The sequence below is a fragment of the Chiloscyllium plagiosum genome, chromosome 41, assembly GCF_004010195.1.
Source record: "Chiloscyllium plagiosum isolate BGI_BamShark_2017 chromosome 41, ASM401019v2, whole genome shotgun sequence".
In the NCBI taxonomy this organism is placed as follows: domain Eukaryota; kingdom Metazoa; phylum Chordata; class Chondrichthyes; order Orectolobiformes; family Hemiscylliidae; genus Chiloscyllium; species Chiloscyllium plagiosum.
The window spans coordinates 19494762-19511004 of record NC_057750.1 but is presented as its reverse complement, the minus strand read 5'-3'; the positions used below and the strand labels follow the sequence as shown (position 1 = coordinate 19511004).

At 42.0% G+C, this 16243-nt stretch overlaps 1 protein-coding gene across 1 annotated transcript in view; it reads right to left on the bottom strand.

Moving 5' to 3' along the window:
* LOC122542724 (tyrosine-protein kinase receptor UFO) overlaps nucleotides 1–16243 on the bottom strand; it is a 176253-nt gene that overhangs the window by 23421 nt on the left and 136589 nt on the right. Inside the window, exons 15-16 of the mRNA XM_043680699.1 lie at nucleotides 13751–13843; nucleotides 4685–4806 (exon numbers count right to left, since the gene is read on the bottom strand). Coding sequence (XP_043536634.1) covers nucleotides 4685–4806; nucleotides 13751–13843 — 215 coding nt within the window. The remainder of the gene's footprint in view (nucleotides 1–4684; nucleotides 4807–13750; nucleotides 13844–16243) is intronic.

Genomic DNA, 16243 nt, shown 5'->3' with positions numbered 1-16243 from the left:
AGAGGCATGGCACTCATCCACAGATTCAATCAATAAGCACATCGACCTGGACCCAATATACCGACCACTGCAACGGACAGCTGGAACTGACAACCGGAAGCGGCAGATTCAAACCACTATAAATGCCGGAGGAAACATCACAGAAGCGCTTCACAGGAGGCTCCCAAGCACTGAGGATGTCACCTAGACAGGGGATGAAACGTCTGCAACACAAATTCCCAGCATGGCAAACAGAACAACAACAATGAGCACCTGAGCTACAAATCTTCTCACAAACTTTGAATTCTATTGGAACCCTTCTCCTTTAACCTGCCACTCCCATTCAAAGGGAGAAAATTTCAGTCTCTAACCAGCTGGATTTTATCACCCAAATCTTTGGAAATACCAGGGATGTGAGCAGTGACTCAAGGTCTAACTTTAGATGGCCCTATTAGTTCTCACTTTGCTGCTCAGTGGAAATCCGAACTGTTAAATATCAACAAGCTCAGAGCATATGGACATTAATCATGTGAGGAAACAAGTTAAATACAGGGATAGAGGATGGACACATCATTGTTTATCCTCTCGATATATATTATGTTCCTTAAACTGCTGTACAGATTTGTTAATTGACTCTTTTCAAAAGTTTTGGCACTAAGTCATGCCCACAATACAATAACGTTCTTGCCGCTAAAGACGGCAAACCTTATAACCCTGCATTTCCCCTGGGTAATCCACCTAGCCTGCGCATCTTTGGACCATGGGAGGAAACCGGAGCATCTGGAGGAAACCTACAGAGACATCGGTAGAATGTGCAAACTCCACATAGACAGTTGCCTGAGAGTGGAATCGCACCTGTAGCCATGATGTGGAGTTGCTGTTGTTGGACTGGGGTGGACAAGGTCAGAAGTCACATGACACCAGGTTACAGTCCAGTAGGTTTATTTGAAATCACAAACTTTCAGAACGCTGCTCCTAAGATCCATGTAGACAACATCCACTGCTCTACCTTCATTGATCACTTTTGCCACCTCCTTGAAAAATTCAGTCAAGTTAATAAGTTAATAACCTGCCCTGCACAAAGCCATGCCGACTGTTCCAACTTGGCTCTGCTTTTCCAAGCGCACATAAATTTTATCCTAAAAATCTCGCCAATAGTTTCCCAACCACCAGTGTGAAAACCACCCATCTATAGTTTCCTGGATTATCCCTATTTCCCCTTCTTGAACAGAGGAATAATGTTAGCTACGCGCCAGTCCTCCAGGAACTCACCAGTAGCTACTGAGCATACAAAGATCTAGGTCAAGGCCTCAGCAATCTGCTCTCTTGCCTCTCTCAATAACCTGGGGTTGTTACTATTGGGCCCTGGGGCTTAAGGCACTGGAAACAGCAAAACCAACATTGATTATTTGGTTGACAAACTGGTGGATAGCATTGCCTGACAGAGTTAAAACGTTAGAGATAATTGAAGCACTGGCACAACTCTCGGACTTAAAGGAAGTACAATAATGGTCAAGCACTTCAAGTAGTGAAATGTCAGGATCGGTTACCATTGAAGTGGCTGGAGCATGAGGAGACAGTGAAGGAACCAGAGATGGCAGAAAAAGATAAGGAAAGAGAGTTAGGATTAAGAAAGCAAGAAATGGAAATATAAAGCCCAAAATGGAAATGAGAAAATTATAATGCAAATTGCAAAGGGAAAGATGAGAGAGAACATGAATAGTTACTAAAAGTAGCACAATTGAAAGATTAGACATCAAGATGCTGAGTTTGGTGGGGATAATCTGAGCCATGTAACTCAATGTTCAAAGAAATATTTAAATTTGCACAGTCCCAACCAAAATTTGAGGACAGCGATATGGAAACATGTCATTTGAGGAAATGGCTCGACAACTTAACTGGGCAAAAGGTGAATGGGCAGTGTAGATTGACAGGTAAAGTTCAGGAAATTTGAGGCAGAGGAAATTTTCCAGCATTAGTGACTGTAAGGGCTGCCCACATTTGAAAGACATAAAATGGCTGATAAGGCATAGACAATTAAACAGCCTGCTCCAGCATTAAGTGAAACATCATGGTACCTTTGAACAGGGCTATTCCAGGGTGAATGGGAGCCCCTACACAAACAGACATCAACAACAGTTCAATAAGAAGATGTCTAAGGATCGACATGAGTTTATTACACTATGACATGTGATTGATTCCAACCTCACTAATGAAAGAATCTTGTCTCATAAATTAAGTCAACAGCACCAATTACTATAAGGGGTGTAAACCTCAGTCCATGACATAGTCAGTCTCAATTATTGTGTAGCTGTGAAAACAGCTAAAATTATTTTGTAGTAATCAGTTGTTGCATTGAATCTATTCACAATATTAAGAAATAGGTTCTAGTTAAAGATTTTTCAGGTAATCACAGAGATAAATTTCAATGTAATTATAGATACACATTTATAATCAGAGTATAATAGAAGAGTTAGGGGAAAACATACAAACATAGATGTGAAATTTAACTAGACTTGAGAAACACTTTCGTTATCTCTAAAAACATGCTTGGCACACCTTGTATGCAATGACTTGTTCGCAACTTTTTAGTTAAAGAGTGCTTAAAACAGGAGTAGCTGTCAAACTTTACATACAACTAACTTTATAACAAGAATTAACACCGAATCTTATAGCAGTTAGTTAGAACCAACAGTCTTTTTTATTTTTTATACTTATAACTGGGACAATGGAAAATATGAGAGGAGTAACAGAATTTGAAAGAGATAGCAAAGCAATACAAGGGTCAACAGAATTCAAGCAGTCCTTAGAGAAAAGCAAGTCTGTGACAAGTACGAAGGAGTGATCTTGGAATGTAAATTAATAGAATACATAGAAACAGTCCAAGACTGGTGATTACAATGTCTGCTAAACACCATGAGATCATGGGAACCTGGGCCTGCCCATAGGAATGCCCAATATTGATTACTTGTATCATAGGATTGCATGTATAGAATAAGGGGAAGGACACAGTCAACACATTGCATGTGATTATTGTAACATAAATGCTGTATTTCACTGTAAAAACTAGAACGTCATTGATTTCGCTTCTGATCTGAGCTGAAGATTAAGAGAATGACTAGGTTCTCATGTCAAGACCAAATTTGGGGAAGAAATTTGGCCCTCTCCCTACATTACCAGATTATTGCTTGAATAGGAGTGAAGTCTGCCATGTGCCTGAATCCTGCCTCCCTCCTGAGTCTTTGTCCCTGTTCAGGGGTTATGCTCCTACAGTGCCGAAACTATGTTGGCTGCATCAGAGTTAGTGCTTGATGCATATATCTCAATTGAAGGAAGCAGCCAGGACAAACTTACATTGAATTCAAAAGGGTTAAGCGAAGTAATTTTGACGGGTGGATGAAAGTAATGAAGGTGAAATCATTTATGAAAAGTTCTTCGAGGAATTTAAAAATTCACTAATTTCTGTAATAAAGAACCCATGATGTGGACCAGTAGCAATAATAGCAATAATCCATAAAACTAAATTTTATTCCATTACCCTCATAAATTCAAAAAAGGTACGAAGTGGAAGAAAGGCAAGTAGCCAAGACTAAGACTAGATAGCTGAGAATGCCCCTGAGGTTTCCTCCACAAATCAGAAAGCAAAGTACTGTGGGGTAGGTGAAAATCAGAAGCCAAAGTGTTCCAATTATAACAAGAGACACATTCATTCGGAATGCTGGAAGTTGAAAGGGAAACTCATAAATTTATTGAGAGAGGCTTTAAGAGATGTATTTTGCCTTTTTTTTAGTAAAGAAAGGTTGAGACAGAGGTACTGAGCAGTCCACTCAAAGCCATTTAAAGTAAACAGCTTGTGAGGCCTTGGGTTTTTAAAAAAAGTTGGAACAAAGAAGCAGCCTGAATGGGTGAGATCAAGCTCCCACAGAACCACGAGTTTTAGTTTGAGATTTTTGCAGGAGCTGAGGTCTTGAGGCTGGATGTGAAAGCTCTCATTCCTCTTTCTGTTACAGCTAAAATCTAGGATTCTCTTTCTATTGCTAGAATCGCATGTCAGACAATCTATTTTACTGAATTTGCATTTACCAAAGGAGTGCTTATGGGATGTTACTGTATTAGAACAGTTAATTAGTTGTAATTAATATATATATTATTAAGTATTTTGATAGTTACAGTTAAGCCAATTCTTTTCTTTATTTTTATTATTTCTGTATTTTAATTATAGCGTATGAATAAAAGATGTCTTGCTTCAACAGTTTGACCAATTGTATTGCATCCAGAACATAACACCTTACAGTTACATTTAAAATAAGAAAAATTTAGAGTCAAGACTATCTTCTTCATATATTTTTAGGGAGTCTGGTCTGGTCCGGTCCATAACAGGATAAGAGTATCACTGCCTGGGCCAACATTTATTGTCTGTCCCTAATTATGAGTGGTGAGCTGCTTTCTTGACACCATGGTTCATGCCATCACATGATTCACTTCATAACGCCCCTTTGCCAGACCCTTGTCATTGAATATCCAACATATCAAACATCAATGAACTCAACCTTAACTGTATCTCTGTTTGAATTTTGAAGATTTGTTCACCCCTATCAATTGAGCAGGAGGGACTGAGTGCTCTCTCATCAAACCCACCAGCACCAATGATCATTTACCAAGATTGGATGCCTTACAGATCCCTAAGATTGTGGCATGAACTTACCACAGGGCTCTCTCCCAGTCGAGAGTACAGGAGGAAGCTGTGGAGATCCCCATGTTTCATGAATGGAAGGATGACCACTGGTGATGGAAAGCCTTCATTCTCATGATTCTGTAGGCAGACCCCTGTATTTGGAGAAAGAAGAAAAACCATATGATAAATTAAATGACAGCAGACTGGAAATATTAAAGCCAGATGCTCCTTCATTGTCACTGGGTGAAAATCCTGGAACTCAAACCCTATTAGTATTGTGCGGCTACCTGCACCAAATGGACTGTGATGGTTCAAGAAAGCAGCTCACCATCACCTTCTCAAAGCAACTAGGATGGGCAATTAATGGTGGTCTAGACACTGATGCCCACATCGGGTGAGTGAATGAATTAATCACTTTTTTTTAAAAAAGGCAGTGTTTGCTAACACCAAAAAATGTGTGCTGGAGAAATTCAGCAGTATTGTGGAGAAAGAAGCAAAGTTAACATATCAAGTGTAAGATGTCTCTTCTTTCAAAACATATCCCTCATTGTCATAAAATGTATGCCATCAGAGTTCAGTGCTTTTCTACTTTGAAGCTTAATTTTTTTTTTTAATAAATAGTTACTTTTAATTGTAGAGTCCGATGTGTACAGGTTGGATACAGACCCTTCAGTCCAACTCGCCCATGCTAACCGGATATCCCAAATTAATCTAGTCCCATTTGCCAGCATTTGGCCCATTTCCATCTAAACCCTTCCTATTCATGTACCCATGAAGATGCCTTTTAAATGCTGTAATTATACCAGCCTCCACCAGGTCCTCTGGCAACCCATTCCATACACAGATCACCATCTGCGTGAAGAAGTTGCCCAAGTCCCTTTTAATTCTTTCCCTCTCACCTGAAACCTATGCCTTCTAGTTCTGGCCTCTCCCACCCCAGGGAAAATACCTTCTCTATTTACCCTTTCCATGCCCTTCATGATTTTGTAAACCTCTATAAGGTCACCCCTCAGCCTCCAACGCTCTAGGGAAAATAGCCGCTGTGTATTCAGCCTCTCCCCAGAGCTCAAACCCTCTAATTCTGGTAACATCTTTGTAAACCTTTTCTGAACCTTCCCAAATTTAACATCTTTGCCAGAACAGGGAGACTATAATTCCAAAAGTGCTGTAACCAATGTCCTGTTTGGCCGCAGCATAACGTCCCAACTTCTACACTCAACGTACTGACTGATAAAGGCAAGTGTACCAAACACTTTCTTCACTACCCTATATACCTGTGACTCCACCTTCAAGGAACTATGAACCTGCACCGCAAGGTCTCTTTGTTTGGCAACACTCCCCAGGATCCTACCATTAAGTGTATAAGTCTTGCCCTGATTTACCTTTCCAAAATGTAGCACCTCACAGTTATCTAAATTAAACTCTATCTGCCACTCCTTGGCTCATCAACCTATCTGATCAAAGACCCATTGTAGTCGAGGTAACCTTCATCAGTGTCCACTACACCTCCAATCTTGATGTCATCTGTAAAATGACTAACCACTTGCCCTATATTCACATTCAAATCATTCATATAGGTGACAAAAAGCAGTGGACTCAACCGAACCTTGTGGTACACCGCTGGTCACAGGCCTCCAACCCAAAAAAACAATCCTCCACCATCACACTCTGTCTCTACCTTCAAGTCAATTTTGAATCCAAATGGCTAGCTGTCCGTATTCAAATGTGATCTAACCTTGCTAACCAATCTACCGTGTGGAACTTTGCTGCAGTTCATAAAAGACAATGGCCATCGCTGTGCCTTCATCAGTCTTCTTTGTCACTTCATTGAAAAACTAAATCAAATTAGTGAGTCACGAGTTTTTTAAAAAAAAATTTGTGGGATGTAGGCATTGCTGGCTGGCCAGCATTTATTGCCCAGTCCTAGTTACACTTGGGAAGATGGTGGTGAGCTGCCATCTTAAACCACTGCAGTCCACCACAATGCCATTAGGGAGGAAATTCCAAGGTTTTGACCCAGCAACAGTGAAGGAACTACGGTACACTTCCAAGTCAGAATGTTGAGTGGCTTGGAGGGGAACTTGAAGGTGGTGGTGTTCCCATATATCTACTGACCTTGACCTTCTAGATTGAATTGGTCATGGGTTTGGAAGGTACTGTGTGGTAATCTTTGGTGAATTTCTGCAATGCATCTTATAGATAGTACACACTGCTGCTACTGAGCATTGTTGGTGGAGGGAGTGGATGCTTTGGATGTAGTGCCAATCAAGCAGGCTGCTTTGTCCCAGATGGTGTCAAGCTTCTTGAGTGTTGTTGGAGCTGCCCCATCCAAGCAAGTGGAGAATATTACATCACACTCCTGACTTGTGCCTTGTAAATGGTGGGCAGGTTTTGAGTAGTCAGGAGGTGAGTTACTTGCCAGAACATTCCTAGCGTCTGACCTGCTCTTGCAGCTACTATGTTTATGTGGTGAGTCCAATTGAGTTTTTTCTGTTCAATGATAATCCCTAGATGTTGATAGTGTGGGATTCAGTGATGGTAATACCATTGAATGTGCATGCATAAAGCCAAGTTTACTTTCCCTAATCATAGAATCCCTCCAGTGTGGAAACAGGCTATTTGGAACAACCAGTCTACATCAACCCTCCGAAGAGTATCCCACCCAGACCTATTCCCCTACCCTGCGATCCCCCTGACTAATGCACCTAGTCTACATATCCTTCAACACTATGGGCAACTTAGCATGGCCAATTCACCTAACCTGCACATCTTTGGACTGTGGGAGGAAACCGCAGCACCCGGAGGACTCCCACGTAGATACGGGGAGAATGTTCAAACTCCACACTGATAGTTGCTCGAGGCTGGAATCAAACCCAGGACCCTGATACTGTAAGGCAGCAGTGCTAACCACTGAGCCACAGTGTGTGCTTTTCCAAATACTTATAGATCCTGTCCCTCAGAATCCTCTCCAACAGCTTACCCACCACAGACATCAGGTTTATAGGTCTATAGTTCCCTGGCGTTTCCTTACCAACTTTCTTAAATAATAACATTTTCCACATGCCAGTCTTTCAGCACCTTACCTGTGGCTATTGATACAAATATCTCAGTCAGGGGCTGGCAATCATTTTCCTAGCTTCCCATACAGTTCTGGATTACACCTAATCAGCTCCCATAGGTTTATCCACCTTTATGCATTTTAAGATGTCAAACATCACCTCCCCTGAAAAATAGACACTTTTCAAGATATCAGTATTTATTTCTTCAAGTTGTCTAGTTTCCATATCCTTTTCCACAGTAAATAATTACGCAAAATACTCGTTTAGTATCTCACCCATTTCCTGCAGTTACATACATAGACCACCTTATTGATCTTTAAGGAGCCCTATTCTCTCCTGAGTTACTCTTTTGTCCTTAATGTATTTGCAGATTCTCCTTAACCCGAATTGTCAAAGTTATCTCATGTCCCCTTGTTACCCTCCTGACTTCCTTCTCAAGTATACTCTGACTGCTTTTATATTCCTCGAGGGATTCACTCAATTCCAGCTGCCAGTACTTGCCATATGCCTCCTCCTTTCTCTTGACCGAAGCCTCAATTTCTTTAGTCATCCAATATTCCCTACTCCTACCAGTCTTGCCCTTCGCACTAATTGAAGTATACTGGGCTCTCATTATGTCTTTTTTGAAGACCTCCCACTTTCCAGTTGTCCCTTTACCTGTGAATAGCCTCTCCCATTCATCGTCTCCTGGGAAAATCACAAGAGATATACATTTAGAAATTTCACTATTCAGAGAGTCACAGAGATGTACAACATGGAAACAGGCCCTCCATCCAACTTGTCCATGCCGACCAGATATTCCAAATTAATCTAGTTCCATCTGCCAACATTTGGCCTATATCCTTCTAAACCCTCCCTATTCATATATCCATCCAGATGCCTTTTAAATGTTGTAAATGTACCAGCCTCCACCACATCCTCTGGCAGCTCATTCCATACACGACCAACTTTTGCGAGAAAAAGTTACCCCTGAGGTCCCTTTTATAACTTTCCCCTGTCATCCTTGATGGCACATCCCATTTTCCTGAAGCTCAACACAACCTCAATTCAAATTCAGTTCATCTGGTCATTAAAGGAACGATCCTCTTCACAAACAATTCCACCCAGCACCAAACGATAGTGTTTGCCAGCTCTGTGGATTTGACTAGCTATTTGTGGGCTTGTTAAATTCTTTTGTCTATTTACTAGGGATACAGGATTCCACAGTTCTATACCAGTAAAAAATTAACTCTGTGGCTACTTTAGTAAATTACAGAGCATGGTATGATGACATTTTTTAAACGATGACATGTAATGAAAAAAAGGTAATAATCAAACATGCAACAAGTGAACTTCCTGCTGCTCTTCTTTGTTCATTCGTTTTCCTCAAATTTGATGTTTTCCCTAACTTCTTTAGGTAACTATGCATGGTGTGTCCTCTGCAAAACCCACACATTCCTACATCTGAATTGCTTTACAACTTGATGCACTGTGAGCCAAATGCACTGAAGAAGTTGCTTGACTGCTAGGCTGAACACTGCCAATTTGTTTTAATGACCCATTGCCCATTTCAAGTCCCATACTGAGCAACTCCTTCCTGGATACCCTACCTGAAACCATGTGACCTGTGTCAAAACACCCTTTCTGGACAGTATTCTGGTCACTTCAGTGAGCTTAGGGAAGTATCACTCTCACCGTATCTGAAGTTCTACTGCAGAAACAAGACCACATGATCTAGTCTGACAGCCCTAAGGGATTGCTGCATTGTCAGTACATGCTTTCTCACAGATAACATAGTTATAGAGATGTACAGCACGGAAACAGGCCCTTCGATTCAACTCGTCCATGCCGACCAGATACCCCAACCCCAATCTAGTCCCACCTGCCAGCATCTGGCCCATATCCCTCCAAACCCTTTCTAATCATATACCCATCCAGGTGCCTTTTAAATATTGCAATTGTACCAGCATCCATGACTTCCTTGGCAGTCCCTTCCGCACATGCACCACCCTCTGCGTGAGAAAGTTGGCCCTTGGGTCTCTTTCATATCTTTCCCTTCTCACCCAAAATCTATTCCCTCTAGTTCTGGAGTCTCCCATACCAGAGAAAAGACCTTGTCTATTTATCCTATCCATGCCCCTCATGATTTTATAAACCTGTACAAGGTCACCCCTCATAACATGTTAAATTGAAATCTCTACATCCTCACAGGTGATGTATAATATCCTGTTGCACTATGTTGAGATGTATAAAACACAGCCAAGTTAGTCTAGCATCACCAAACAGTCACCTGTTATCACCAGGTCAGAGATCTCATAACACCTGGTTAGAGTCCAACAGGTTTATTTGAAATCACAAGCTTTCTAAGCATTGCTCCAGATGAACAGCATGGTGCAAGCTTGTCGAGGCAAAATTAAATACAATTTTGAGTCCTTTGGTGTAATATTTTCATCATAATACACAGCCTCATTTACAGAATGCAATCCTGTCAAAATGCATCAGGACTCACATTATGTATGGGACTACTCCCTGGCAATCATAAATTAAATATTTACATAGAAAGTAGGTTTAGGAGTAGGCCATTCAGCCCTTCGAGCCTGCACAGCATTCAATACGCTCATGGCTGACCCTGCAATCTCAGTATCCCACTTGCGCCTCCCCCTTACCCCTTGATACCTTTAGCCACAAGTTTCACATCCAGCTCCCTCTTGAATATACCTAATGAACTGGCCCCAACTGCTTCCTGTGGGAGGGAAGTCCACAGGTTTACATCTCTCTGAGTGAAGACAGTCTTCCTCATCTCAGTCTTGAATGGCTTACCCCTTATTCTTAGACTGTGACCCCTAGTTTTGGACTTGCCCAACATCAGAAATATTCTTCCCACATCTAGCATGTCCAGTCCCTTCAGAATTTTATGTTTGTATGAGATTCCCCCTCGTTCTTCTAAATTCCACTGAGTGCAAGCCCAGTCAATTCAGTCTTTCCTCATATGTCAGTCCTGCCATCCTGGGAATCAGTCTGGTGAACCTTCACTGGACTCAATAGCAAGAATGTCCTTCTTTCGACTAGGAGGCCAAAACTGCATACAATACTCAAGGTGTGGCCTCACCAAGGCCCTGTAGAACTGCAGCAAGACGTCCTTACTCCGATACTTCATCCTCTAACTATGAAGGAGAGCATGTCATTAGCTTTCCTCATTGCACGCTGCAACTTTATTGCTGGAACAGCACAGCAGGTCAGGCAGCATCTAGGGAACAGAAGATTCGACGTTTCGGGCACATGCCCTCCGTCGAATCTTCTGTTCCCTAGATGCTGCCTGACCTGCTGTGCTGTTCCAGCAATAAAGTTTCAGCTTTGATCTCCAGCGTCTGCAGACCTCACTTTCTCCTCATTGCACGCTGCACCTACATGCTAACCTTCAGCGACTCTTCCACCATGATACCCAGGTCTCGTTGCACCTCACCTTTTCCGAAACTGCCACCATTCAGATAATAATCTGTCTTCCTGATTTTGTGAGCAAAGTGGATTACCTCACATTTATCCAAATTATGTTGCATTTGCCAACTATTTGCCCACTCAGCCATTCTGTCCAAGTCACCCTGCAGCCTCTTAGCAACTTCCTCACAGCAAAAAGATGGGGTACTGGGCTAATGGTCGGATACTTGGTAGTGTGGATGAGCAGAGGGATCTTGGTGTCCATGTACACAGATCTTTCAAAGTTGCCACCCAGGTAAATAGTGCGGTGAAGAAGGCATATGGCGTACTGGCTTTTATTGGTAGAGGAATTGAGTTCCGGAGTACTGAGGTCATGTTGCAGTTGTATAAGACTCTGGTGCGGCCGCATCTGGAATATTGTGTGCAGTTTTGGTCGCCATACCATAGGAAGGATGTGGAGGCACTGGAACGGGGGCAGAGGAGGTTTACCAGGATGTTGCGTGAGTTCATGGAATGCTCTGCCAGTGGCAGTGGTGGACTCTCCCTCATTATGGGCATTTAAGCGGGCATTGGATAGGCATATGGAGGATAGTGGGCTAGTGTAGGTTAGGTGGGCTTGGATCGGCGCAACATCGAGGGCTGAAGGGCCTGTATTGCGCTGTATTCTTCTATGTTCTATACACTGCCATCCAGTTTAGTGTCATCTGCACATTTGGAGATAAACATTCAATTCCTTCATCCAAATCATTAATGTATATTGTAAACAGCTGGGGTCCCAGCACTGAACCATACAGCACCCCACTGAAATTCTAGAAAGAATGTATTTATTCCAACTCTCCACTTCCTGTCTGCCATCCAGTTTTCTATCCATGTCAATACATTATCTCTGATAACATGAGCTTTAATTTTCTGTACTAATTTCTTGTGTGGAATCTTGTCAAAAGGCTTTTAAAAGTCCAGATACACAACATCTACTGATTCACCCTTGTCCACGCTACTGGTCATATCTTCAAAGAATTACAGCAGATTTACCAAGCATGATTTCTCTTTAGTGAATCCATGCTGACTAGGGCTGATTCTGTCACCACTTTCCAAGTGCTCAGTTATTACATCCCTAATGATTGACTCCAGCATTTTCCCCAACATCTATGTCAGGCTAACCAGCTGATAATTCCTCATTTTCTCTCCCTCCTTTTTTAAAGATTGGAGTTACTGTCTAGTCCATTGGAACTCTTCCAGAGTCTACAGAATGCTGGAACATGATCACCAATGCATCCATTATTTTAAGGGCCACTTCCTTAATTATATTGGGATACAGAGCATCACGCCTGGGAACTCATTGTGTTTTAATCCCATTAATTTCCCCAATACCATTTCCTGACTAATAAGGATTTCCTTCAGTTCCCCTTTAATGCTTGACCCTCTGTCCCCGAGCATCTCCTGAGGGTTATTTGTGTCCTCCTTAGTGAAGACAGATCCAAAGTATTTGTTCTGCCATCTCTTTGCTTCCCATTATGAATTCACCTGATTCTAACTGCAAGGAACAAACTACATTTGTTTTCACCGGTCTTTCTCTCTTCACATATCTATAGAAGCTTTGTACTCAATTTTTACATTTTCTGTGAGCTCACTTTTATATTCTATTTTCCCTTTCCAAATTAAACCCTTTATCCTCCTGTGCTAAATTTAAAATTTATCCTAATCCTCAGGTTTGTTGCTTTTCCTGGCAAATTTATACGCCTCCTCTTTGGCTTTAACACTGTCCCTGATTTCCCTCATTAGCCATGGTTGAGCCACCTTCCCTGCTTTACTCTTACACCAGATAGGGGTGTACAGTTGTTGAAGTTCATCCATGTATTCTTTAAATGGCTGTCATTCCCTATCCACTGTTAACCCCTTAAGTATCCTTTGTCAGCTTATCCCAGCCAATGCATACCTTATACTGTCAAAGTTAGCTTTCTTTACATTCAGGATCCTAGTGTCAGAATTAATTGTGTCACTTTCCATTTTAGTGAAGAATTCTACCATATTATGGTCACTCTTCCCCAAAGTATCTCGCACCACAATGTTGCTAATTAATCCTCTCTCATTACAGAAAGCCAAGTCAAGGATGGCTTGCTCTTTAACTGGTTCCTTGACATATTGGTTGAGGAAACTGTCCCTTATACACTCCAGGAAATCTTCTCCATTGCATTGGTACCAGTTTGGTTAGTCCAATCAATATGTTGATTGAAGTCACCCATAATAACTACTGTATTCTTACTGCATGCATCTCTAACTTCCTGTTTGATACAGTCCCCAACATCACAACTGCTGTTTTGTAGTTTGTACACAACTTCCACTAATGCCTTTTCGTTTTCATGTTCCGCAGCTCTACCCACACCGATTCTACATCATCCAGGCCAGTGTTGTCTTAATCTCCTCCTTACCCCACCTCCCTTTCCTTTCCATCTCTCTTTCCTGAAAATTGAATAACACGAACATTGAGTTCCTATCCTTGGTCACCCTGGAGCCAGATCTAAATTACATCATATCCATTAATAACTCGGTGCAGATAATTCATTCACCGATATTTTGTTGAAAAACATTGTTTTTAAAGCAAAAAATTTCTAGGTCTCCCTACCAAGTAATCGCATAACGTTGGGATGGTCAAATTCCTTCATGCAGACCGCTTCTCGAAGAAAGTCCTCCATTTCAGTTCGTGTACAAATCGCAACTGCAGGGAGGAAATCATAAATTTACACAATTGTTATCATGCAAAAGGAGACCATTCAGCCCATCATATCTGTACTGGCTTTCTGAGCATTTTAACTCTGTGCTAATCTCCTGTGTTTTTCTTATAATACTGCACACTATTTCCACTTAAATAATTATTCAATGCTCTCTTGAAAACATCAGTTGAAGCTGCCTCTACCACACTTCCAGGCAGTGCATTTCAGACCCTAATAATTTCACTGTGTGAAAAAGCTTTGTCTTGTCGGGGATTTGCTTATTTTGCAAAGCCGTTTCATCCATTTATGAGTGGGAGCAGTTACTCCTTATTGACTTTGTCAAGACCCCTCATGATTTTGAAAAGCCTCTCCTCTCTGAGGAAACAATCTCACTTCTTCAATTTTTCCTCATAGCTGAAGTGTCTTATTCCTGGAACCATTCTTATAAATCTCTTCTGCACTCTGTCCAATACACCCTTCCTAAAGTGTTACATTAAGAACCGTGCACAATACTCCAGCTGAGGTCTAACTAGTGCCTTAGATAAGTTTCATAACCTCTCTGCTCTCTGTTTTTAAACCTAGAATACTGTTTGCTTTATTCAGAGTTCTCTCAACATATCCTTTCACCTTCAATGACATATGTACATATAGAGTTGTAGAGATGTACAGCATGGAAACAGACCCTTCGGTCCAACTTGTCCATGCCGACTAGACATCCCAACCCAATCTAGTCCCACCTGCCAGCACCCGGCCCATATCCCTCCAAACCCTTCCTTTTCATATATCCATCCAAATGCCTCTTAAATGTTGCAATTGTACCAGTTTCCACCACTTCCTCTGGCACCTCATTCCATACACATACCACTCTCTGTGTGAAAGTTTTGCCCCGTAGGTCTCTTTTATATCTTTCCCCTCTCACCCTAAACCTATACCCACTAGTTCTGGACTCCCTGACCCCAGGGAAAAGACTTTGCCTATTTACCCTATCATGCCCCTCATAATTTTGTAAACCTCTATAAGGTCACCCTTCAGCCTCCGATGCTCCAGGGAAAACAGCCCCAACCTGTTTAGCCTCTCCCTATAGCTCAAATCCTCCACCCCTGGCAACATTCTTGTAAATCATTTCTGAACCCTTTCAAGTTTCACAACATCTTTCCAATAGGAAGGAGACCAGACTTACACGCAGTGTTCCAATAGTGGCCTAACGAATGTCCTGTACAGCCGCAACATGACCTCCCAACTCAAGTACTCAATACTCTGACCAATAAAGGAAAGCATTCTCCACTATCCTATCTACCTGCGACTCCACTTTCAAGGAGCGATGAACCTGCACTCCAAGGTCTCTTTGTTCAGCAACACTCCCTAGGACCCTACCATTAAGTGTATAAATCCTACGAAGATTTGCTTTCCCAAAATGCAGCACCTCGCATTTATCTGAATTAAACTCCATCTGCCACTTCTCAGCCCATTAGCCCATCTGGTCAAGATCCTGTTGTAATCAGAGGTAACTCTCTTCGATGTCCACTATACCTTCAATTTTGCTGTCATCTGCAAACTTACTATCTCTTATGCTCGCATCCAAATCATTCATGTAAATGACAAAAAGTAGAGGACCCACTCCAATCCTTGTGGCACTCCACTGTTCACAGGCCTCCAGTCTGAAAAACAACCTTCCACTACCATCCTCTGTCTTCTACCTTTGAGCCAGTTCTGTATCCAAATGGCTAGTTCTCCCTGTATTCCGTGAGATCTAACCATGCTAATCAATCTCCCATGGGGAACCTTGTCGAACACCTTACTGAAGTCCATATAGATCACATCTACGTCTCTGCCCTCATCAATCCTCTTTGAGTTTTTTGAGGAAGTAACAATCAAGTTTGTGAGACATGATTCCCCACGTACAAAACTATGTTGACTATCCCTAATCAGTCCTTGCCTTTCCAAATACATGTACATCCTATCCCTTAGGATTCCCTCCAACAACTTGCCCACCACCGACGTCTTGCTCACTGGTCTGTAGTTCCCTGACTTGTCCTTACTACACGTCTTAAACAGTGGCACCACGTTAGCCAATCTCCAGCCTTCCGGCACCTCATCCATGACTACGTTGATATAAATAGCTCAGCAAGAGGCCCAACAATCATTTCTCTAGCTTCCCACAGAGTTCTAGGGTACACCTGATCAGGTCCTGGGGATTTATCCACTTTTATGCATTTCAAGACATCCAGCACATCCTCCTCTGTAATATGGACATTTGGAAGATGTCACCATCTATTTCCCTGCGGTCTATATCTTCCATATCCTTCTCCACAGTAAATACTGATGCAAAATACTCATTTAGTATCACCCCCATTTTCTGCAGCTCCACACAAAGGCTGCCTTGCTGATCTTTGAGGGGCCCTATT